This window comes from Crocuta crocuta, unplaced genomic scaffold (assembly GCF_008692635.1).
Source record: "Crocuta crocuta isolate KB4526 unplaced genomic scaffold, BGI_CrCroc_1.0 scaffold267, whole genome shotgun sequence".
Classification (NCBI taxonomy): domain Eukaryota; kingdom Metazoa; phylum Chordata; class Mammalia; order Carnivora; family Hyaenidae; genus Crocuta; species Crocuta crocuta.
In genome coordinates this window covers 575,826-596,761 of record NW_027531899.1, presented here as the reverse complement: position 1 = coordinate 596,761, position 20,936 = coordinate 575,826, and the positions used below count along the sequence as shown (strand labels likewise).

General features: G+C 55.3%; 3 protein-coding genes across 3 annotated transcripts in view; all 3 read left to right on the top strand.

Annotated features, from left to right (window-relative positions):
* The window catches only part of SPTBN4 (spectrin beta, non-erythrocytic 4), a 74,373-nt gene extending 70,519 nt beyond the window's left edge, over positions 1 to 3,854 (top strand). The window contains 4 exon segments of the mRNA XM_077773617.1: positions 3 to 176; positions 1,255 to 1,428; positions 1,581 to 1,623; positions 2,808 to 3,854. Of these exon segments, the coding sequence (XP_077629743.1) occupies positions 3 to 176; positions 1,255 to 1,428; positions 1,581 to 1,623; positions 2,808 to 2,966 (550 nt within the window). The 3' untranslated portion in view covers positions 2,967 to 3,854.
* Positions 3,855 to 4,260: 406 nt separating this feature from the next.
* Positions 4,261 to 17,278, top strand: SHKBP1 (SH3KBP1 binding protein 1). Its single transcript, XM_077773671.1, has 18 exons — positions 4,261 to 4,380; positions 4,600 to 4,653; positions 4,804 to 4,849; positions 4,955 to 5,028; positions 5,324 to 5,382; positions 5,607 to 5,687; positions 7,701 to 7,862; positions 7,932 to 8,022; positions 8,117 to 8,307; positions 9,105 to 9,220; positions 10,034 to 10,121; positions 10,234 to 10,350; positions 13,291 to 13,461; positions 14,676 to 14,831; positions 15,215 to 15,311; positions 16,207 to 16,397; positions 16,598 to 16,727; positions 16,855 to 17,278. Exons 1-18 carry the CDS (start codon positions 4,295 to 4,297, stop codon positions 17,084 to 17,086), a joined length of 2,142 nt encoding a protein of 713 aa, XP_077629797.1. The 5' UTR covers positions 4,261 to 4,294; the 3' UTR covers positions 17,087 to 17,278.
* A 2,397-nt stretch (positions 17,279 to 19,675) lies between these two features.
* Positions 19,676 to 20,936, top strand: part of LTBP4 (latent transforming growth factor beta binding protein 4) — a 28,114-nt gene continuing 26,853 nt past the window's right edge. Inside the window, exons 1-2 of the mRNA XM_077773616.1 lie at positions 19,676 to 19,693; positions 20,791 to 20,899. Coding sequence (XP_077629742.1) covers positions 19,676 to 19,693; positions 20,791 to 20,899 — 127 coding nt within the window. The remainder of the gene's footprint in view (positions 19,694 to 20,790; positions 20,900 to 20,936) is intronic.

Here is a 20,936-nt window from a genome sequence, read left to right as displayed (position 1 = left end):
CGGCGGCCGCGGCCCAGAGAGGGTGGTGAGGGAGGGGGAAGCCGGCGCTCGCGCTCCGCCCCGGCCCAGGGCGGCTCCGCCCCCGCGCCTCCGCCACCGCCCACTCACACAGTGCAGCACGAGGGCTTCCTGCTGCGCAAGCGCGAGCTCGACGCTAACCGCAAGTCGTCCAACCGGTGAGCGCGTGGGCGGGGTTTTGGAAGGCGGGTCCCAAGCTCAGAGTGTCCAATAAGTNTACAAGGACTCGAATCTTAGAACCAGAGCAGCGGCAACTAAACTGAAGGTTTAGTCCGGTGACCGGGGGGGTGGGACTTAGGTGGGAGCTGGACCGGAAAGGAATAAAATGTTTTTAAGTGTAAATAAATTGCCACCCAACTCATAGCAACCAACTCAGGAGTTAACTATATAGAGCTAACAGCAAATTGGATTTGGGTTCTAGTCTACAGGGTTCCAATGGCTTGCTCATCCAACCAATGAACGGGGTGGATCCACCCTCAAAGTTTCACATTGTTGTTGGGGTGGGCGGAGAGGTCTGAAAAGGGGCAGATCCCAAGCTCTGAGGTCTAAGGTAGGGGGCAAATACAGGTGTCTAAATAGCGACTTACTCTTGGAGGCCAGCTCATGTTTGTCCAACCCATTTTTTGTCCTACTGGGAGGCAGAATCTGGGGAGAGGTGGAGCCAAAAAAGGGAGGCGCAGGATACGGAGCCAAGTGAGGCCTATGTCCAAGATGTGCAATGGGCAAAACAGGTTGAGATTTTGCCCTGAGACAGTCTTTCTTCCTTGTGGTGAGGCTGAGGTGGGAATAAAGAGGCACTTTCTGTGTATTTCACTCGAGAGACTTCCTCCTCCGTTGAGGCGTTGGCTGAATAGGGAGATAGGAATTCCTCATCCCAGACTCTAGACGCATAGATCTCCTTTCAGGGGATTCCACGGTGGGTGGAGGAGTAGCAAGGTACATGCCTAAGCAAAGGCTTATGGAGAAGACAGCTTAGTCTTGCCTTCAGGAATTTCAGTATGGGAGGGGATATGGAAGGGCAAGCCCAGCAGGGGTCAGCATAAGGCTTGGAACTGAGAGTCTTAGAATCTCAGCTCAGGAACATCCATAAGGAAGAGCACCCCAGACATATGGCCCAACTAGGGCAGAGGCCCAGAAGAAGGAAGGCTCAGGAGTTTTCAGCCATGAAAGGTATTAATGAAGAGTTCCCAGGCAGAGTGCTGTGACTCTGCCTTGAGCCCCATATCGTCACCCCAGGTCTTGGGTGAGCCTGTACTGCGTGCTCAGCAAGGGGGAGCTGGGCTTCTACAAGGACGCCAAGGGTCCGGCGTCTGGGGGCACACACGGCGGGGAGCCACTGCTCAGCCTGCACAAGGCCACCAGCGAGGTGGCTAGTGACTACAAGAAAAAGAAGCACGTCTTCAAGCTCCAGTGAGCCCCCCAATGGGCAAGGGGGAGGGATCCAAGGCCCAACTCCCTCCCACCCACCCCCAGCAATACCCTGCTTCCCTGGAGGATAGTTGGTGGATGGGTGGGCCGGGCCCCTGCCCCAGATTCTCCAAGTTCTGTGTCCCCTCCTACAGGACCCAGGATGGCAGCGAGTTTTTGCTCCAGGCTAAAGATGAGGTGAGATCTGGTCCTTTCTCTCCCCTATCTGGACCTCAGGAGCTACCTGGCTGGCTGGTTCCTGGCCCAGAGTGATACAACTGCGAGCCAGAAACACAGGCCAGAGTCACCAGGCTATGAATGGAAAAGCCCACTGACAATGAGAGCCCAGAGGAAGTTCCTAACCTAAGGAGGGGGGGAGGGGAGGCAGGGATCTGGAGGGCTGTCTGGAAGCCCCAGGGCAAAGTCCAGCCTCCTTGCCTTGGCCCCTGAGGCACCCCTGGAAAGATAAAGGATGGGAGTTTAGCTAAAATGGGGTGATACCGGCAGAGAAAAGAGCATGTGCAAAGAACCAGAGGCACAGAAATCCAAAGCATTAACTGTGTTGGTGGAGGGTTCAAGGAGGAAGGATCCCAGAGAGGTTCCCAGGAGCTGGATCTCACAGAGCCGGTGGGCCATTTGAAGGAGGTTGAAGTTTGTCCTAAGGGCATTGGGCAGCCATGGTAGAGTTTGAGCAAGACTGGGGGTAGAGGTTACAGTGATATGTAAGAAAGATCCTTTGGCAACAATGTGCAGGGTAGATTGGGGAGAGGGAGAGAGGAGGTGTGGAGCCCAGGAGGCAACCAGACAGGGAGGGCATGGGAGGGCACAAGGCTGGCCCCCAGCCGGCCTGTGGGGAGGGGAGGAGGTGGGCGAGAGTGAACCTTGGGACTAAGGCGTGGCAAGGAGCAGGCATGGAGGTGGTTTAGAGATGTCAAAAATCATGCTCTTCATCTCATTCATTCTTACCAGCCGCTCTGGGGTAGGCCTGTATTCTCTCCATGCCAATTTACTTTTAAAACGGAGATAAAAATAGTTTTCCATTCTAGGGTTCTTGTGAGAATTAAGTTGATACAAACAGAGCACTTACCTGGCCTGGTAAAGGTCAGTGCTCTATAAATGTCGCCGAGTTATCATTGTTTATGTTGTTGTTTATAGTGGCAGTTAGATATACTCCAGTTCCATAGGATTAAGTGAATTACTCCACAGAAGCACTCACAACAGAGGCTGGCACGTATGAAGTGCTATGTGACGATTTGCATCGTTATTACCCCTTCTAATAGACTGGAAAACGCAAGTTCAGATGCCAGTCCGATTCCAGGTTCATCTATTACTCAGTCTGCCTTCTTCCAAATCCGGACTCTGTGCCCTGTTTCTCTCCCCAGGAGGAGATGAACGGCTGGCTGGAGGCTGTGGCCGCTTCAGTGGGAGAACACGCTGAGATCGCCCGCTGGGGGCAGACACTACCCACCACCTCCTCCACGGACGAGGGCAATCCCAAGCGGGAGGCAGGGGAGCGCAGGGCCAGCGGGCGCCGGAAGTGACTTCCCACCCCCTGGGCCTGACACACGTCCCCGCCCCTTCTCTCCGCACTGTGGGCACAAAGACACTTTCTCTTCCGCAGGGGCGGGAGCCTCTTGTTCCACCAACAATGCGGATGCGCCAAGATGGGCACTGGAAAGGAGGGGATTTCTGCACTCCAGGAAGTGGTGGGGGGGATTGCTGCCCCTATAGCCATATCTCGGCCCCTTCCTGCTCGCCACCCCACCCCAGGTGCTGGGGCTCCATTATTTTTATGCAATAACTGAGTTTGGGCGGGGCGGGTAAGGGGCCAGTTGAGCCAAGCCCCCTGCCCCGATCCCCAGATCCTGCCCCAAGAAGCTGGGGTGGTAGGGGCGATAATTCCTGCCGCCCTCTCCGCCCTAGGGATGGGCACGGGGCCGCTGGTGAGGTCCCCTGGACCATCCAGGGTGCTAGGGGGTGGGGAGGGGACGCCTCCTCCCCGCCTTTACCTCACTTCCAATGCTGCCTTGATCTCTGTCTGGGAAGGAGGAGTGAAGGGGCCTTAGCCCCTGCACTCCGCCGTCTCAGAGCCATGCGGTTAATTCCTGACTTAGTTTATTTTTGCAAAACGTCGACCTCCTCCTCCCCCGCCCCGCATCCGCGAAGGCTTTTAATGGGAGGGGCGTCAAAGCTCAAAACTGTCTTCCTCTCTCCTCCCCCCTCCAGCTGTAAATGCCACTGCGTGAGGGGAGGGGCGAGGGGAAGCCCTCCCCCCTGCATGCTTCTGGCAGGAGCACCTCCCTAGGGAGTGGGGGAACCGGGTTGTGGGCAGCCCCCATAGCCGCCTGGAGGAGCCGCTGGGGCCCAGGGTGTGGGGCGGTGTGGCAGGCGCACACTGTATGTACCTATAATAAATACTTTGGCTTTGACGGTCTATTCTGGTTTGTTCGCGTTTCGTGGGCTGCGCCTGAGAGGATGTGCGGGGGGAGGGGAATGGGGAGCGGTGCGGGGAGAGACTGGCTGCACGGAACATTTGGGTGTCCCTTTGATGTGGACTAATTTCGGGGTCTAAACACATATCCGCGACGAAGCACCCAGATTCCATGCTTAAAATGGGAACCAGAGGGATACAGGAATGTTTTGCTAGCGCTTGTAATTAAACTTCCCCAAAAGAGACTTGAGGTACGCCCCGTCCAGCCCAGGAAAGGTGGGTCCCTTTAAGGAGGCAGAGAGTTTAACTGCGACGGTGAGCGCTGTGTCCAATTGCCCGCGGCTCTGGGAGTCTCTAGGCCAATGAGCAGGCAGTGGGGGGCGGGACCCGAGTGCAGACCCGGAAGCGGGTGCTGGCCGGCCGGCTCGCCCAGGGGCTATGGCAGCCGCGACGCCTGCAGCAGAAGGGGTCCCAGGTCGGGGGCCTCCGGGGGAGGTGATTCATCTGAACGTGGGAGGCAAGAGGTGAGTGCAGGAAATTCCTGAGGCCCCCACCTCGGGGACTGGGAACGGGATGGGAGTACCGCCTCTCCCAGGGGGAATCCCTGTCCATCAAGGATTGCTCCGCCCCCTGCTGATAGCGGGAGTGCTCAGACTGGCGTCCGCAAGGGCGGTGGGGTGGGTGAGGAGCTCCATTCCTTCCCTCCTCCTATCCCCTACTGTGCGCTCACTTTACCCGCCTAGGTTCAGTACCTCTCGCCAGACTCTCACCTGGATCCCAGACTCCTTCTTCTCCAGGTGATCGGGAGAGCGAGTTTGGGTCGGGTGGTGGGGGGCAGGAAGAGAGGGTATGGGGAGACTTAATTGCCTCCCCTTCCCCAGCCCCTTCCCCCTGCGCACACACACACACCCTGCCCTTTACACCTGCTCTGCATCCCCTCCCTACAGCCTTCTGAGCGGACGCATCTCGACACTGAAAGATGAGACTGGAGCTGTGAGTAGGGCAAGAGCTGAAATGGGGCAGCGGGTAGGAGGAGGGTCAGGAGCCCCACTCAGCCCCGCGTTTTGCCCCATCCATCCTCTGCCCCCCTTCCTGCAGATCTTCATCGACAGGGACCCCACCGTCTTCGCCCCCATCCTCAACTTCCTGCGCACCAAAGAGTTGGACCCCAGGTTTGCATGGGAATAAAGGGACCCCACTGTCTTCACCTTCTTCCCTTCAGAATGTTTACTTAAGCTCCTTGATCATAGTTAAATCGTGTGCTTAGAATTTACCCCAAACACCCCTCCCCCCAACACACACACACCTTTTCACTGCCCATATATATCATCACTCCTTAGATTCTTGATCCAGTCAAAATTCGCTACCTCTTGGGATTCTCTGTACAGTTTTTGAAAACTTCTCCTTAGAATTCTCCACCCACTCCCATTTCCCAGACTCTGACCCCTAGTCACTTCTACTACCCAGGGGTGTCCATGGTTCCAGCCTCCTCCACGAAGCCCAGTTCTATGGGCTCACTCCTCTGGGTAAGTGCGGGCCTCACCGCATGAGCACCCTCACTGCATAGAAAACAAGTTCCAGTTCTCATGATGCCCCTTCTTCCCCTCTCTTGAAAGAAGTTTGGCTTAGAGCCAAGAGCACCGGATGTGGTCCTAAATCTGGGGGATGGGGTGGAGAATGAGATTGGGGAGGGGGATAGGGTCTGCCTCAGTACCCCCCAAGTCCCAGCCATCGAGTTATTGTGCTTCAGTTCGACGCCTGCAGCTGCGGGAGGAGTTGGACCGATCTTCGTGTGGAAACGTTCTCTTCAACGGTTACCTGCCTCCACCAGGTGGGCACAGCTAAGGGATGGAGGGGAGGGAGGGTGGACTAAAGACTACATTTCCCGGGGCGCCTGGGTGGCTTAGTCGGTTAAGCATCCGACTTTCGCTTAGGTCATGATCTCGCGGTTCATGGGTTCGAGACCCGCGTCGGGCTCTGTGCTGACTGCCAGCTCAGAGCCTGGAGCCTGTTTCAGTCTGTGACTCCCTCTCTCTCTGACCCTCCCCTCCTCACGCTGTGTCTCTCTCTCTCCTAGAAATAAATAAAAACATTTAAAAAAAAAATCTAAAAAAAAAAAAAAAAGACTACATTTCCCATAAAGTCACAGCCCTTGCTGTGAGCCCTGAGACACTATGGGAGTTGTAGTCTTATATCAGAGACTTGACTAAAGCTTGGAAAGGAAGTAGGAAGGAGCATTTCCAGTCCCCTGAGGCTCAGAAATATGCCTTGGAGTCTGATGGGGGTTGTAGTCCACGACTGATCTCCCTTGAGGAAGCTCAGGAAGAACTGAGGTCCTGTGCATGGAGGCAGAAACATTAAAGGAGAGTTATTGACCATAATCTCCATGGGACCTTAGATCAGCCACCCTGCTAGCCATGGAAGATATGCCTCGGTGGCTGCTGGGAACTGTAGTCCACTAGGCTTTGCTGATTGGTAGAAGGAACAAAATGGGGAAGTTCAGTATGTCCAGACCTACCTTCATGAAGTTTGCCAAATATGAAGATCGGTGCTTTTGTTTTCTCAACTTAGTTTTACTGTGCTTTTTTTTTTTTAAGTCTTTATTTATTTATTTATTTATTTTTTCAGTTTAGTTATTGATTTAAATAATCTCTGTACCCAGCAGGGAGCTCAAACTCACAACCCCAAGATCAAGAGTCACATACTCGGGGCACCTAGGTGGCTCAGTCGGTTAAGCATCTGACTTTTAATTTCAACTCAGGTCATGATGTCATGGTTTGTGAGTTCAAGTCCCAATTCAGTCTGGCTGCTATCAGTATGGAGCCTGCTTTGGATCCTCTGTCCCCCTCTCTCTCTGCCCCTCCCCTGCTTGCTCTCTCTCTGTCAAAAAATAATTAAAATAAACATTTACATATAGATATATGTTGTGTATATGTATGGTATATATATAGATATAACATATACACACACATGTATATGAGTCACATACTCTTCCGACTGAGCCAGCCAGGCACCCCATAAAAAAATCACTTTAAATAGAAGCTTTAAGGGATACCTGCCTCAGTCAGTTGAGTATCCAACTTTGGCTCATGTCATGATCTTGCGGTTTGTAGGTTTGAGCCCCACGTCGAGCTCTGGGCTGACAGTGTGGAGCCTGCTTGGGATTCTCTCTCTTTCTCCCTCCCTGCATTCCTCCCCCACTTCTGTTCTCTCTCTCAAATAAACAAACAAACAAACAAATAAATAAACCTTAAAAAATAGAAGCTTTCTATCACTGCATTTATACCATAAATAAATAAATGTGAAAATAAAACCTTGAAATAACAATTATGAGGCTACTGCCTGCCAAACAAATCGGCTTCCATTTCTTTCTTTTTTTTAATTTTTAAAATATTTTATTTGTTTTTGAGAGAGAGAGCGCTCAAGTAGGAGCCAGAGAGGGACAGAGATGGGCGGGGCCCAGAAGATCCCAAGGGGGCTCTGCTCTGACAACGGCAAGCCCACTGCGGGGCTTGAACTCACAGACTGTGAGATCATGACCTGAGCCACGCAGGCGGCCTTCAGCTTCCATCTCTTAAAACAGCAGATTGGCAAATACTGAGAAGGCAGCACCAAACTGATTCGTCCTCTGAGATGTGCTCAAAAGACCGGAAAAGGCAGTAACCTGCTGTGTGACTCAGTGTCATTGATGTGTGGCCCGTGCTCACACCACCGAAAATCTTTCCGCCCGAGCCTCTGCCCTCGTGTGGGGAACTCAGTATCCGGCGTATTTGAAGTGCCGGCTACAAGGCAGTTATCACAGTTCTTGTCCCTCTGCTCCTTATCTCCCCCCCCACCCCCGCAGTGTTCCCAGCAAAACGGAGGAGCCGCCACAGCCTGGCGGGGCCCCAGCAGTCGGGGGGACGCCCAACCCCCGTCCGACGGAGCAACACGATGCCCCCCAACCTGGGCAATGCGGGGCTGCTGGGCCGAATGCTGGATGAGAGAGCTCCTCCCTCCCCATCGGGTATGTTTCTGTCTCCTGGGGGACTGGGGCCCCTGCGACCCAGCCCTGATCCCTGCTCTTCCCCCCAAGGGCTACCAGAGGAGCCGGGGATGGTGCGCCTGGTGTGTGGACATCACAACTGGATCGCTGTGGCCTATACCCAGTTTCTCGTCTGCTATAGGTGCTGGGGGAGGCGGGGGGTGGCCAGACGCGCAAGCCCTGTTGATGGGGAGGGCTTACAGCGGGGGCTCTGATGATATCCCCCAATTCTCCAGGCTGAAAGAAGCCTCCGGCTGGCAGCTGGTGTTTTCCAGTCCCCGCCTGGACTGGCCCATTGAGCGACTGGCACTCACAGCCCGGGCGCTCGGTGGGGCTTTGGGTGAACACGACAAGATGGCGGCAGTGGCTACCGGCAGCGAGATCCTGCTGTGGGCTCTGCAGGCAGAAGGCGGTGGCTCCGAGATCGGTATGGCAGCAGGACTTTTCCGGAACCTTCTGCCCTTTAGAATTACGCTTCAACCTGTTCTCTCTCAGAATTCTCTATCCGGTTGGAATTTGCTGGCCTGTAAGAATGGCCCACTCTATAAGCTCTTACACCCATAGGGATTCTTTGCATTATTAAGATGCTCCAACCCTTTAGAATTCTGTATCCAGTTCGAATTCCTTGGCTTGTAGAAGAACCCACCCACATCTGATTCTCCCCTCTGTCCGAATCCCCTGCCCTGTGAGATCTCCATGCCAGGGGAATCCCAGAGCCTGCTAGAGTCTATGTTTCCATTAGACATCTCTGTTTGCCTTATTATTGTTTTTTAATGTTTTATTTATTTTTGAGAGAAAGAGACAGAGCATGAACAGGGGAGGGGCAGAGAGAGAGGGAGACAGAATCTGAAGCAGGCTCCAGGCTCTGAGCTGTCAGCACAGAGCCTGACACAGGGCTCGAACTGCTCAAACTCACGATGTGAGATCATGACCTGAGCTGAAGCCGGACGCTCAACCGACTGAGCCACCCAGGCACCCCTCTGTGTGCCTAATTGAAAACCTCAACCATGTTGGAGTCCCACACCTGTCAGGAGTCTGGCCTGTGTAATCCTGTAATTCCTGCTAGAATCCTCTAGCCTATAAAGATTCCATGGCCCAACCGAATCCTCTGGCCCTTGAGTTCTTCCTGGACTGGGCCGCTGCGCAACCGGCCTCTCCCCCAGCCCTCCTCCCTTCTCCCCCCATGAAGTGGGGTCCCGGCTGAGTGCTCCTTGCCCTCTGCAGGAGTCTTCCATCTGGGGGTGCCCGTGGAAGCCTTATTCTTCGTTGGGAACCAGCTCATCGCCACGAGCCACACGGGGCGCATCGGGGTGTGGAATGCCGTCACCAAGCACTGGCAGGTCAGAGGCTGGCTGCCCCTTTCCCGGGGGTCCGGGCTGCGCAGACCCAGGGGGGGTTCCTTTCTGCCCCTCCCGAGCTGGAGAGAGCTAGAGACCCCAGCAGCAGCGGGCCAGATCCTGGTGGGGGTGCTGGGGTGACAAAGGCCTGAGGAGGAGGAGTCGGGGAGGCCTCTCTGGAAGAGGGGCCGCTGAGCCCACAGGGAAGATATTGGGTTTGCCAAGAAGAGAGGCTTCTCCAGGCACTGGATGTGGGGGGAGCAGGTGAGTAAAGATGCCGTAGGAGGCAGACACCCAGAGACAGACGGTAAACGTCTGTCGTTCCCTCTGCCCCCTCCTAAGCCATGTCCAAAACGTAAAGAAAAATACACCTATGGTATTGCTTTCTCCTGTCGAGCGTGTTTGGGAAAGAGAGACAGAAAAGCAGAGAAAGGAGAGAGAGACAGAGATAGAGGGAGGGAAACAGACAAAAAGAAACAGAGGAGGTCAGAAAGAGGTGATGGAGAGAGGGGAGGGTGGGCAGCGTGAAGCCAGGACTGGAAGACGGTGGCGCTCAAGGGAGGCAGAGACCGACAGAGGTAAATAGAAAAAGCTAGAAATATGGGGTCAATGAGAGGCCAGAGGACGGAGGCGCTGACCCAGAGACTTCCAGAGACAGAGGCACAGATGGAGATAGACCTAGAGCAGGTGAGGCTGGAGAGAAGGGGGCCCAGAAACCCCGGGTGGGTTCTGGAGTTGGGGGGATGCCCTGAGGGGTGCCGTGGAGGCGGGGGCGGGGAGGACGCCCCAGCCCCAGCCTGTCCTGCCTGCCCCCAGGTCCAGGACGTGCAGCCCATCACCAGCTACGACGCGGCGGGCTCCTTCCTCCTCTTGGGCTGTGCCAATGGCTCCATCTACTATGTGGGTGAGCAGTGGGCGCCCCATGTGCCTGAGAACCTCCCCGGGAAGTGGGAAGGGGGGGGCGGGAGGCTGAGCGCCTTGAACGAGCCCACGCTGCTCTCCCCCGCCCGCCCCAGACGTGCAGAAGTTTCCCCTGCGCATGAAGGACAATGACCTTCTTGTCAGTGAGCTCTACCGGGACCCGGCAGAGGATGGAGTCACTGCCCTCAGCGTCTACCTCACCCCCAAGACCAGTANCCTCCCTCGCCCCTGCCCCCCATCCCTGGCCAGCAGCCCCCAGCCCACAGCCACCTCCCCACCACTATGTAGCATGACCCCGTGAGATTTACTGGGAGGAGAAAAGATTCAACTCTCATTTAGTCATTCAGCAAACACTGGGCCCCACTGGTATATAAGCACAGTTCCCGGGGGCTGCGCTGTGGCCGCTCTCTCCAACCAGGGGCAGAATTGGCCACTAGTAGTTCATCTTTGCATTTCTTTTCCACATCTGCAATGAGGACATGATGCTTGCACGCCCATAAAACAANGAGGGAGTCACAGACTGAAACAGGCTCCAGGCTCTGAGCTGGCAGTCAGCACAGAGCCCGACGCGGGGCCCAAACCCACGAACCGCGAGATCATGACCTAAGCGAAAGTCGGACGCTTAACTGACTAAGCCACCCAGGTGCCCCTGGGACAGTTTTTTAAATTTGGTTTCTTGGCTTTAAATGCAGAAAAATAGGCTAAGGTTTTCTTTTTAATTATTGTTTACTTTTAAAGAACTGTACTAGAAGGGGCGCCTGGGCTCAGTTGGTTAAGCGGCCGACTTTGGCTCAGGTCATGATCTTGTGCGTTCGAGCCTCACATCGGGCTCTGTGCTGACAACTCAGAGCCTGGAGCCTGCTTCGGATTCTGTCTCCTTCTCTCTCTGCCCCTCCCCAGCTTGCGCTCTGTCTCTCTCTCTCTCTCAAAAAAAATAATAAAATAAATAAAATTGTATTAGAGAGAGAAAGAGCATGCGTACTCAGGCAGGGCACGGGCACAGGGAGAGAAAGAGAGGTTGTTGTTTTGTTTTGTTTTTTAATTTCTTAATGTTTATTTTTGAGAGAGAGAGACAGAAAGCGAGCCGGCAAGGGACAGAGAGAGAGAGAGGGAGACACAGAATCCAAAGCAGGCTCCAGGCTCGGAGCTTTCAGCACAGAGCCGGATGCGGGGCTCAAACCCACGACCATGAGATCACGACCTGAGCTGAAATCGAGAGTTAGATGCTCAACTGAGCCACCCGGGCGCCCCTTGTTTGTCTTTCTTGAGATGTAACTCACATACCATAACATTCTCCATTCTGAGGCAACAATTCAGTGATTTTTAGTAGATTCACGAGGTTGTACAATCATCACTACTACCTAGTCCCAGGCCATGATCTTTATCACCCCAAAAAGGGACCCTGAACTCTGTTAGCAGTCATACCCCGTTCTCCCTCCCGACAAGCCCTGGAAACCTAATCTCCTTTCCGCCTCTGTGCATCTACTTACTCTGGACCTTTCGTATAAACGGGACCGTAACAACGCGTGGCCTTTTGTGTCTGACTTTCCCAACCTAACCTAATGGCTGGTTTTTAATTTATTTTTTCTTTTTTTCTTTTGTTTTTAATGGTTAGTGCTTTCTGCATCCTAAGATGTCCTTGCCTACTCCCGGGTTGTGAAAGAAAATTTCCCCTGTGTTTTCTCCTAGAAACTGTAGTTTTCACTCTTAAACACAGGTCTGTGCTGCTTTTCAACTTACCTGGTGTGTACGGTGTGAGGGAGGGCTCACAGTGCATTGTACCCCGGCAGTAGTAAACTAATAACCCACCTAACTTCACACGTGTCGTCTTTTCTTCCCCGGAAGGCCCTTTGCTGCTTTCATGTATTTATTCCCTTCTTCCCCATCCCCCTCCCTGCCCCAGGCCACCATGCAATCACGTTTAACGTATATCTCGTCATTTGTGTGTGTCCTTACGAAATGGGTGTTGTGGGCAGGCTTTGAATCTGCGGAAACGGGTATATATGTCAGTTGTCCCCTTAACTTCTGTCCGCCCCGCCATAGGTTTAATGTCCGTCCATTTTGCTGTCCACAAGCCTAACCCATTGCTTTGAGCTGCTGCACAAAATCCGAAGACCACATTTTACCTGCCCACATCCCTTAAGATGGGCCATTAAGCTTCTGGCAATTGCAAAATAATTTTTCCCGTCTGGAAAGTTGGGGGGGGGGCGTCCCTCAGACACCGGGCTGCATTTTCTTGTCTTGCCTTCGATCTGTATGTCTCTGTGCTTTTCAGCTTTTCCCTCTAATTCCATCTCCCTCCGCGTCTGTCATTATATCCCTCTCTGTGATCCAGTTCCTTGGCTCCATCTGCCTCCCTGTTTCTGTTTTTTTCTTTTCTTTTTAAAGTTTTCATTTATTGGGGCAGCTGGGTGGCTCCGTCAGTTAGGCATCTGACTCTTGGTTTCAGCTCAGGTCATGATCTCACAGGTTGTGAGATTGAGCCCCGCATCACGTTGGGCTCTGCTTGGGATTCTCTTTCCCACCTTCTCTGTTCCTTTCCTGCTAGCATTCAAAATGAATGAATGAATGAACTTAAAAATTTTAGGTTTTAATTTATCTAAGTAATCTCTACACCCAAAGTGAGCCTTGAACTCGTGACCCCGAGATCAAGAGTTGCACACTCTTCTGAGCCAGCCAGGTGCCCCTCTATTTTTCTATGTTTGTCCTCTCTCTCTTATTTATTTATTTAAAAAATTGTTTTAATGTTTTACTTATTTCTGAGAGAAAGAGAAAGAGACAGCGTGAGCAGGGGAGGGCCAGAGAGAGAGGGAGATACAGAATCTGAAACAGGCTCCAGGCTCTGAGCTAGCTGTCAGCACAGAGCCTTACACGGGGCTCGAACCCACGAACCATGAGCTCATGAACTGACTGAGCCACCCAGGCACTCCTCTCTCTTATTAGCTCTTTCTCTCTCTGCCTTATTTTCTGTCCCTGCTGCTCCCTTTCTCTGATCTCTCCCTCTGTCTCTCCCTTTCTCACATCTCACTGCCTTGTTCTCTCTGTCTGGCCCTCTCTCCTTGCTTTCTGGCTGTCTGTGTCCTCTTTCTCTCTGCCTTGGTTTCTCCCTCCCTGTGACCCTGTCACTCTCTTCGTCCTCGGCCCCTCACCAGGTGACAGTGGGAACTGGATCGAGATCGCCTACGGCACCAGCTCAGGGGGCGTGCGGGTCATTGTGCAGCACCCCGAGACCGTGGGCTCCGGGCCCCAGCTCTTCCAGACCTTCACCGTGCACCGCAGCCCTGTCACCAAGATCATGCTCTCGGAGAAGCACCTCATCTCAGGTGGGCCTCACCGGGCTGCCCCAAGTGCCCATCTCCCCGCACTCCATGGCCCTGAGGGGACCGTGAAACCAGGGGGTGGGGCCTCCAGGGGGAGGGAATTCTAACCCAGGACGGTACTTGTAGAAGTGAGAGAATAGTATAAGGGGATCCATCCGAGCAACAGTGAGCAATTCATTAATTCAGCGAACACTGATTGAGCACCTACTGTGTGCCAGGCCCAGGGGAGACTGATGGACAAGACAGGCCAAGTCCCCGCCCTTGGGGAGCTGATGATCTTTAGGGGATGGCAGATGACAAATAAATAAATCAGAATATAAGTCAGAAACAAGCAATGATGAAGACGATGAATAAAAACAAAGCTGTGTGAGCAGCTGAGGAAGGAGCTTTGAGCCAAACCAAGGGAATAAGCAGTGCAGCTCGGTGGGGACAAGCGTTCTATCAGAGGGAACAGGCATTGCAAAGACTCTGAGCCAGGAGGGTGATTGATTGAATCGATGTGTCTGAGGAAGCAGAGTGGGTGAGAGAGACAGCAGGACCTTGTAAACCAGGAAGATGACTATGTCCTTGGCCTTGACTGGGTAGGTGTCATGGGAAGGAGGGCTGTGAGCAGAGGAGGGCCATGACCTGACCCAGGTACTCACAGGGTCCCTCTGGCTGTGCGTCGGGGCAGGATAGGAACAAGAGCCCCGTGAGGAGGCTGCTGCCAAGGTCCAGGCGGGAGATGACGATGGACAGGACCAGGGTGGGGACAGTGACAGAATTAGGGAAGATCAGGCTTGGGAACAGTTTTATTTATCTTTTTAAATGTTTTTTTTTTATTTATTTCTGAGAGAGAGATACAGACAGCATGAGCAGCAGAGGGGCAGAGAGAGAGGGAGACACAGAATCTGAAATAGGCTCCAGGCTCTGAGCTGTCAGCACAGAGCCGGACGTGGGGCTCGAACTCACAAACCACAAGATCATGACCTGAGCCAGAGTCGGACGCTTAACCGACTGAGCCCCCCAGGCGCCCCCACAGGAACAGTTTTAGAGGCAGAACCGACAGGAGTTCTGGGGAGTTCTGGGGAAGAGCGAATTCTCTGGAAGGGAAGAATCCAGAGGGGCCCAAATCCTGACACCTTCAACAGGGGTCATCCTGGGGTTCGGGAAGGTTGGGCAGCGCGGGGGACACTGCCTGCCTGACCTGCCGTTGCCCTCGCCCCCCGCCCCCGCAGTCTGTGCCGACAACAACCACGTGCGCACGTGGTCTGTGACTCGCTTCCGGGGCATGATCTCTACCCAGCCCGGCTCCACCCCACTCGCTTCCTTCAAGATCCTGGCACTGGAGTCGGCCGACGGGCATGGTGGCTGCAGTGCTGGCAATGACATTGGTGCCTCCTAGCCCCTGGCCCCTCGCCCTGGGCACCCCGCCCCACCCCCATGGGCCTCCACTAGCTCCTCTCCTGACCCACCCAGTTGACCTGGCGGCCACTTGACCCCTGTCAACCCCCATTTACTCCCAGCTGCCCCCATTGAATTCTGTTACCCTGTTGATTCCCGCCGACTGCCACCGGGGCCAGGACCCCCACCCCGCAGCCCTAAGCTCCCTCAACCCTCTCTGGCCCCGCCCAATTCCAGACCTGGGGATGGGGACCTAGTCCTGGGAGGGGGCTAATCTGTGGGGAAGGGGGCAGAGCCTTGGGGTCTGGAGTCCCAAGGAGCCCCGCTGGCCCTGACACCACTAAGCCCCCTGCCCCCCGCCATCCTGGCCCAGGCCCGTACGGTGAGCGGGATGACCAGCAAGTGTTCATTCAGAAGGTGGTACCGGCTGCCAGCCAGCTCTTTGTGCGTCTGTCATCCACGGGCCAGCGGTGAGGACCACACCATCAAACGGGGGGAGGGTGGTCAGGGGAGAGGGCAGGACACCAGCTGGGTTATGGAGGCCGAAAGGGGGTCCCAGCCAAGGGATGCTTGAAGGAGCAAAGGCTGGGAGGAGGCACGAGGCCTGGCCCTACGTTTGGGGGCTGGAAGAACCCAAGGTGTGACGNACAGGCTGCTGTAGGAGCCCAGAGCAGGTGCTTGCTCCAGCCTGGGGAGGGGGCCCGTGAGGGTTTTTGTGGACCTTGGAAATAGACAGGACTGAGCAGAAGAAAGGAGGCGCAGGGGTGTGCCAGGCTGAAGGAACAGCAGGGGCGAAGGCTGGGAATGGCCAAACAGGATGGCCAGTGAGGTGCGCGTGGTATGGGGGCCGGTACCCCAGAACAGGCCACAGAGGGGCACAGGGGAGCCGAGATGGGCCTGGGCATGCTGGGGAGCCGTGGCCACCGTGGGGGCTGAACTGCGGGTGGGAGAGGAGCCCGGGGAGGAGGCGGGGAGGAGGGACGGACAGGAGCCGGCAGGGGCAGTGCTCCAGCGCATGGGAGGGGAGGAGGGGGCCCTGAGAGAGAGGCCGGAGGCTGAAGGGATGGGGTGGGGGTGGGGGGGGAGGAGGCTGATAATGGGAGGGGAAGGAGGCCCCCCCAGGACGACAAGCCTTCCCTGAGTCGGGAACCAGGGAGAGCAGCAGATTTGGGGGAGAATCCCCACAGGGACATGTGGGGGTATCTGGGCAGGAGCACCCCAAGAGTACGTGGGCGGGGAGAAGCCCGGGGCAGTGTTGGGGAGGCAGTGACTGAAGCCCTAATTGTGGGGACTGTGGCCCGGGAAGGGGGGTACAGGTGAGAAGAGGGATCGGGGCCAGGGTGACCGCTCTCCCTTCCGGCTCAGGGTGTGCTCGGTGCGCTCGGTGGACGGCTCCCCCACCACCGCCTTCACGGTGCTCGAGTGCGAGGGCTCCCGGCGGCTCGGCTCTCGGCCCCGGCGCTACCTGCTCACCGGCCAGGCCAACGGCAGCCTGGCCATGTGGGACCTGACCACCGCCATGGACGGCCTCGGCCAGNAAAGCCTCCTTCCCCACTGTCTCCCTCCCCAGGCCCTTGCCCTCTGACCCCTTTCCTCTGCCTTTGAGCCCCACCCTGCCCTTGCTTTTCCACCCTCTCTCTTAGCTTCTGACCCCTACCCTCTCACCTCTGCCTTTTTTCTCCTATCCTGACCTCAATCCTTGCACGTGACCTTTGTCCTTTGCCCAGTGACCCCTGTCTTGCCCCCCTGACCCCAGTCCCTTGCCCCCCAGCAGGTGGGCTGACTGAGGAAGAGCTGATGGAGCAGCTGGAGCAGTGTGAGCTAGCACCCCTGGCTTCCTCGGGGGGCTCCCTCCCCAGCCCCTCCCCCCGCGCCTCTCTCACCAGGTAGCCCCAACTCCGCTTTCCCTTCTGTGCAATGGGGGAGGGGCAGGATATGGCGGCAGGGGGTAGGGGGGCTGCCCCCCTGCCCACGATGACCCGCACTGACCCTCATCACCGCCCCCGCCCCCAGTCTCCACTCAGCCTCCAGCAACACCTCCCTGTCTAGCCACCACGGGAGCCCGAGCCCCCCACAGGCTGAGGCCCGGCGCCGTGGGGGTGGCAGCTTCGTGGAACGCTGCCAAGAGCTGGTGCGGAGCGGGCCAGAGTCCCGACGGCCCCCGACACCAGCACCTCGGCCCTCCGCGGGTCTCGGGGCTCCCCTTGCACCCCCCAAGGTGAAGCTCAATGAAACTTCCTTCTGAACACAGCTGCCATGATGCCTTTGGAGGGCCACATCCCTGGGGGCGGGGCCGGGGTGGGGGCTGAGGTGTCTCCCTGCTTCCCATCAGAGCCCCCTGGGTTCAGGGGTGGGGCTTCCTTGCAGTGGTCATTGTTACTTGGCCCCCTTTTCTGGAGCCAAAGTCACCCTCCCCTAATAAAGTTCTCACTGCCAACACCTTGCCGACATTCTTAGAGGATTTGGGGACCCCCCGGGAAAGGGTGGGAGAGCTGTGACGACCAACCAGATGTCTGGCTGTAGATTCAGGAACATCTGTCTCTCGGTTTAAGCAAAGAACCGGAATGTAATGGTTTACATCTGGCTTCAGGCATAGTTGGATCCAGGGACTCAAAGACTCGTCCAGAATGCCTTTCCGTCCATGGCTTTGCTTTCCTCTGCGATGCGTCATACTCAGGTTTTCCCCTCTCGGTGCCAAAATGACTCCAGGTACCTCCTTAGCAACTTTTTTTTTTCTTGCAACAGCAAAGAATCACACGACTGATTCTTATTGACTTGAATTTAGTCAGACGGCCATCCCTGAGCCAGCCACTCTGACCGGCGGCGTGATGGAGGCCTTCTACTGTTCCAGGGGTCATGTGACCTCACAGGCCAGGAGGTTGACAAATCAGGGGAGGAGTTCCTGAAAGGTGAATCAGGGTTCTGTTACCACAAGCAAGGGTGACTGGCTGCGGGTCAACAGAAACGCAGATGTCAGCTCTGTGATGGCCACATCCTGAACGTTTGTACCCTAAACATCGCCATCACAAACACCTTTCCCACATCCCTGGCCGCCCAGTCTTCCATCCCTTTCCTGCCCGTGCCAGAGAGGTTATGAGGGGCAGGTTCAGCTCATTCCAGCATAATATCCTTGAGATTTTTCCCCAAATAATACCTGTTCCCATGGCAACTTCTCAGGAAAGATTTCTGCATCTTTTCCTTGGGCCAACGAAGAGGAGAGAAAGTGGGGCAGACTAGGAAACAGGGATTTTTTTAAAAACATTTTTTAACATTTTATTTATTTCTGAGAGAGAGAGAGACAGCATGAGCAGGGGAGGGTCAGAAAGAGAGAGGGAGACACAGATGCTGAAACAGGCTCCAGGCTCTGAGCTAGCTGTCAGCACAGAGTCCAACGCGGGGCTCGAACCCACAAACCATGAGATCATGACCTGAGCTGAAGTCAGACACTTAACCGACTGAGCCACCCAGGTGCCCCAAAACAGGGATCTTAGAATATACTAGGGAAATTAGCTCTGGAATGCCAAAGTTTCTGTAACATAGTGGAGAAGGGTCCAGAGTGTTAGGGAATCTAGAACACAGGGGTATTCTAGAGTGCTAGTAGATGAACAATATTAAGATTCTCCCCTGCATTTCGGAGAATCCACACCACAGAAGTTTCTCGACAAAAGGACCTGGAAGTCAATGGTTCTAGAACAGAGGAGTGTTCTAGAATGCCTATGATTCTACACTAGTAGGGACATCTTGCATGACAGAGATTTGGGAATGCTGAAAATTACAGGAAACAGCCATGTGGAGTACTAGAAAATCTAGAGCATGAGAGTGTTCTGGAATGTCAGCTTTTCTAGATCATTGGAGGGTTTATTTGCATTCCAAGAAATCCATAATGGCAAGGCGTTCTGGATTGTCGGGGACTCTAGAACATGAACAGAGATGATTCAAAAACATGAGTGTTCTGCAATACCTATGAATCTATCTCACACTCTGGAATATTGTTACAGGACAGGGCATTCAGAACCCTAGGGGATGTTTGAATGTTAGAGAGTCTAGAACATAGTGGGGGAGGGTTGGGAAGGCAGGGAACCTAGAATATGAGATGTCTTGTAGTGCTTAGAGATCTAGAATATTGAGATAGTCTTTCCTTGCCAGGGGATCTGGAACACTTTGTGTTTCTGGATTGCTGGTGATTCTAGAACTGAGAGAGAGAATGTCAGAAAATCTGGAACACTAAAGAGATTTGAGTGTCTGTTTGTTAATACCAAAGATCAAACCCTGTGTGTGAGCACATGATGGGAGGAAGCTTCTGGAATGCCACAGCTCCAGAACTCAGGGATTCTGAAGGGTTGAGATCAGATCAGGATCCAAAGGATGACATAGAAACGATCCTGGGAGAGAGTGGCACTGATGGGGAAGGATTGGGAGCTGGGGACTCCAAACTCAGGGGGGATGGGAAGCCAACGCCATCCCCGGAAGTTGTAGTGGTGAGCCAGAGGCTGTTGCCTAGCAACGAGCATTGAAGATGCCCCGGATCCCAGGCAGAAGGGAGAAATTTCAGCAGCGCCCCCAGCAAATGCTCCAGCCACAGGGTAGGAGGTGAGGAGGAGGGCAGCAGGGGGGTATAGGGGGCCAGGACATGCTGTCCTGCAGGGCCATGGTAATAGGGATTGTGGGGGGGTTCCCAAAAACAGGGACACAGAACACATTCAGTGGGCAGTCAGGCACTCCTTCATCAGGCTAGGACAGCCCACGAATGTCCGTGAGTGTCATCGTTACTGCTCTAAGGGGCTGCGTGCCCCTGGATGGTGGGTGGGCCCAGATTTCTGGGTGTCAGCCTGGGATGGAGGCGCGGATTGCTGTAGGTGGCAGTAACAGCGTGACTGGGGCTATGTGAGTTAGCCGGTGCCTCACTGCAACGGGGGAGGGTGAAGGGGTCGCCCCTCCACTGGAAGAAGGAGCAGGAGTGGGGGAGGAGGACAAAGCTGCAGCGGTTGATGTTCTCAGCCTAGGATGGGCCCTCTGGTCAGGGAAGGTGGCCTAGGATCCTGTGTGGGTGGAGCCTGTCATCCGCTGGGGGCGGAGCTAGCGATCCAGACCTGGAAACTAGAAGACTCAAATCGCCTGGAGGGATGGTGCCTGGAGCCCCGGAGGCGGGGCAAACATGAAGGGGGTGGGGCTTGGGATCCTAAATGGGGGGCAGCGCCGGAATTCGCCGTGGGAAGGGCAGTGGCCTGAAACTCAGAGNGAGCAGAGAAGCCAGGCAAACTTCTAGGTTAAAAGGGTGGGGCCTTGAGTTTATAATGAACTAATGTGGCTGGGCTTGCGACCTACTGGGTGGGAGGCCTTAAGCAAGGCTTAGAGCCTGGAACTCCCTAAAGAGAGTGCAGATGGGGCCTAAGGCCCGCTGAGGCTTGGGACTCCTGACGGTAGCAGGGGACTAGAATTCTCTATAGAGAGAGTCTGCAATTCTGGCAGTGGGAGGGGTGCCGTTGGGAATCTTTAAAGGTTCGGGTAGGGAAGGGGAGTCTGGTACCCCCTAGGGGCAGCTGTGAGCGGGGTGTAAGGAGGAGAACTGTTCTCTGGGAGCCCTCTGAAAGCCAAATCTGTGGGTCAGAGGCGGAGACTGGCTCCTATGATGGACAGAGAGACTACAGCCTTCCGAGGAACAAGCTTTTGCTTGTGGCCCCGGAACCCCTGCCGCACAGGGCCTTGAGACGGGGAAATCCTTCGGGGAAGGTGCCGAGTGGGCCTGGGGCCTCAGAGGGGCCAGACCTGGGGCCTACTGTAGGATTAGCGCTCCTCCCCCCGAATCCTGAGCCTCNCCGGGGGGGGTGGGGATCCCAGCAAGTCCGCTCTTGGACCTCTCCTTCACAAGTTGGTACCCAACTCCCGATTCGCCTCCAGCACTGAGAACTCCAGGCCCCAGCGCCCCCTGCCCGGCACCTGTCCCTCTAGCCCCTCCCCAGCCGCCTTCCGATTGGCCGCGCGGACAGCGCCCCCTGGCGGCACCGGGCTCTGATTGGCGAGAAGTTCTCAGCGGCGGCTAGGACTCTGGAGAAAATGAGTCGGCCTCGGGCGGGGGCGGGGGGGGGCGCGCCAGG